The sequence below is a fragment of the Nicotiana attenuata genome, chromosome 1 (genome assembly GCF_001879085.1).
Source record: "Nicotiana attenuata strain UT chromosome 1, NIATTr2, whole genome shotgun sequence".
Classification (NCBI taxonomy): domain Eukaryota; kingdom Viridiplantae; phylum Streptophyta; class Magnoliopsida; order Solanales; family Solanaceae; genus Nicotiana; species Nicotiana attenuata.
In genome coordinates, this window is record NC_031989.1 from 29,819,354 (window position 1) to 29,822,412 (window position 3,059).

Here is a 3,059-nt window from a genome sequence, read left to right on the forward strand (position 1 = left end):
ATAGCTGCTTTCCTGATTTTGATGCATTCACTCCGAGAACTTCACTTTCCGAAGGCAAATGGTTTTGAGATTCATGAGCCTTCTGAAGGAGCGGTGGGACATGGTGCCTGCCGCTCCAGTTGTCGTGTGCTACCATTGAGGATGATGAGTCCGATTGCACCAACCAAAGAAAGGAGTCCATAATGATGATGTAGGAAAACCAGAAAAACAGCTAAAGACAGTAGGTTATTGTAAATCTTCTTCTAGGTATTTTCTTTTCTTGTCTTTGTTTCTTTTATCCGGGTAGTTGGCGGTAGCAGTAGGAGTGACAGGTTGAAGATGAAGCAGAAAAACATTTTTTGGTCATTAATAACAGTAATATTTGGTGGGATTTTATAGTTAGCCTCTTGGACCCTAGTTGAAAAGGTTATTGATTTTGGATGAATCTCTTCTGAAAAGGAGACAGAGCAATTAGAATATAAAGATGATGTGATTTATTGTTGTTTTTCATCGCTGGCTTTTTAAGTTCTCATTACCTTAATTTTTCCTTTTCGTTGTTTGGTTGGGTTTGGGGGGCGGGGGGGTTTAAAGGTGGGGGGTGGTAGGGGGATGGGGGGATGTGAATTTATCATCTTCAAAGCATAAAAGAATAATATCATAGACATGCAGTTTTACTGAGAATTTGAACGCTTATGCACTGGGGGTAAATGGCCAAATTTTGATGTTTTCACACTTTTGAAGACTACTCTCGAGATTGTGAACAAAATTTCAAAATACAAGGAAAAGCAATCAAAATCCTTAAAACGAATGAGAAAAGTAAATGTAGTTGCCAACAGATAGTCAAAAAGTTAAGAATCTGTTCAAGATTCTGTCAAAACATCACCCCTCCAAGACTAATCATTGTTGTCAATCCAACCAGCAATATATGCATTGTTTGAAAGAGTAACTTCAGTCCATATGCTCCATTACATGTTACGTTTTTGCCTTGATTAGTACACTGGGTCTTGTTCCTGCAATTTCAACAAAATAAAAGATTTCTTCATCCAACTTTGTTGGTCGAACTGTCAATGAAGTGGGATAAAAACTACATAAGACTATGGTTCAAATTCCACCAATGATAGATAGCGCAAAAGCGATTTCTTTCGATCTGCCTAAACCTTAGTGGAGGAGTTACCCAAATTTTATGCTAGTGGAATAGTCAAGGTGTGCACAAGCTGATCTGACACCAAAAAGGACAGCTCAGTACAATAAGCTCCCGCTATGCGCGGGGTCTGGGGGAAGGGCCGGACCATAAAGGTCTATTGTATACAGCCTTACACAACATTTCTGCAATAGACTGTTTCCATTGCTCGAACCCACCATTGTTATTAAAAAAAAAGGACTTATAATTAAGAAGATTAGAATTGCTTACCTTGAAGAACAAAATGACACAACATAGTCAGTAGAAGAGCAAGTGATGACACTAGTTGGATCATCAAAGGCAAAGCTATAAGCCACAGGACACGCTGTTTTGAAAATCCTTGAATAATTTGTAGGCAAACATGACACCGGACTACTAAATGCACCCCGGCAGCAATATTCATCGGTGTCGAAGACGTTACACGCGCTCCGGCAAGCAATCGTCTTGTTGTTCAGCTTAAGAGCTAGCTCAGAAGGGCAATTTGGCCTAAGATCACTGTCACAACCAGTAGAACTGCAATTTCCTTTGCCATTTACAGGTTTTACTACTATGGGCAAGTTGAACCCATCAACAAGGCTAACGTCGTAAAAATCTGTTTCTCCAAGGGTAAATTCGGCAATTGATGCTGGAGGTTGACCCGGTTCGTTACATTTTATACCGGTTCCACATCTACCGGTTTGGCACGTACCGTTATTGTTCTTGTCAAAGTCGCAGCCGGTTCGACCCCATATACGACCACTCCACTCGGCCGGGGCGGTAAAAACGGCAGATTGGCCTTGTTTCAGTTCAAAACCATCTCCACTGAAATTGTTTTTAGGCGTAATTCCAGGCCATACTGTCTCTTTACAATAGTTTATAATGGTAATATTTGCACACTTGGACAATTTTACCCCTGTCACACAAAAATGTGTCAAAACTCACAAATATAAAATGATCAAAAAGTGTAAAGAAAAGGAAACACTAATCCTCCCTTGAGCATGAAACTCAATAATAATCTAAGTGGCCCTATAAGAGAAAGTCGTGCAATCAAAGTAACACTTATTATACAAGGGGGACGGAGCACTAAGAAACAAAAAGTGTTATCACTGTATTAATTCTAAAATGAAATAAGTTAGAAAGATTTTTTTACCCTCAACTCTGACGATATAAAATGTTATTCATGTATTTACTTAACGGAAAAGGGAGCTATCTCGCTAACTTTTTTCGTCTCTTATTCGAAAAACGAAGGAAGAAGAGATGATGTGTTACCTAAGGCAATAGCAAGGAAGAGAAACCAAACTTTGGAATATGTAGTGAAGTGGGAAGCCATGAGCATTATGTACTCTAACAAGCCTTGATAGTGAAAGAAGTGTAGGACAAGTGAGTTTATATGAAGAAGAAAAGATGTCAAAAGTTAAGAGAAGAATACGTGCATTGGAGAGTGAACATTAGAAACTGTGGCCAGCCAAGAGAAGGCTTCCTTTCTTCTTCCTTGATTATTCCTTATCTCTGACAATTTTTTACACTTATGTGTTTGTTACAATTGTCTCTCTCCCTCTCTTATCTTACTAGTGACCTATTTTTTTAATATTCAATATTAACATAAAGGTGCAATAAGAATCGTGATATCTAATTTTCCTTTATTAAATACATCTACTGTGGGATTTCTTTTAGGAGTCACATTAATTGGCTGTTCATTTTTGTTAACTCCATACTTTGGCCTCCAAACAAATTGAGATTTAGGAGTTCATGGGACTTTTAGGATCAAGGATGAATGGTTCCTATTAAGAAACTATATATGTACATTTCATTTATCTTCAGTACTAAATTCATATGAGATTTAGAACATAACTGGATGACACCTCCCAACTATCTCAAATGACATGCCTACCTAGAATTTTATACAAGTGGTGTCAGTCTA

General features: G+C 38.2%; 1 protein-coding gene across 1 annotated transcript; it reads right to left on the minus strand.

The window, feature by feature from the left end:
- Positions 684 to 2,494, minus strand: LOC109240509 (thaumatin-like protein). Its single transcript, XM_019407167.1, has 3 exons — positions 2,408 to 2,494; positions 1,391 to 2,051; positions 684 to 989 (listed from the first exon to the last, which is right to left on the minus strand). Exons 1-3 carry the CDS (start codon positions 2,472 to 2,474, stop codon positions 851 to 853), a joined length of 867 nt encoding a protein of 288 aa, XP_019262712.1. The 5' UTR covers positions 2,475 to 2,494; the 3' UTR covers positions 684 to 850.

Excerpts from the sequence above, each read along its gene's own strand:
- LOC109240509 (XM_019407167.1), bottom strand. The coding sequence starts at position 2,474 with ATGCTCATGGCTTCCCACTTCACTACATATTCCAAAGTTTGGTTTCTC. Across the intron at positions 2,052-2,407 it reads CTTCCTTGCTATTGCCTTAG|GGGTAAAATTGTCCAAGTGT; the intron begins GTAACACATCAT and ends TTTGTGTGACAG. Across the intron at positions 990-1,390 it reads GTGTCATTTTGTTCTTCAAG|GAACAAGACCCAGTGTACTA; the intron begins GTAAGCAATTCT and ends TTGAAATTGCAG.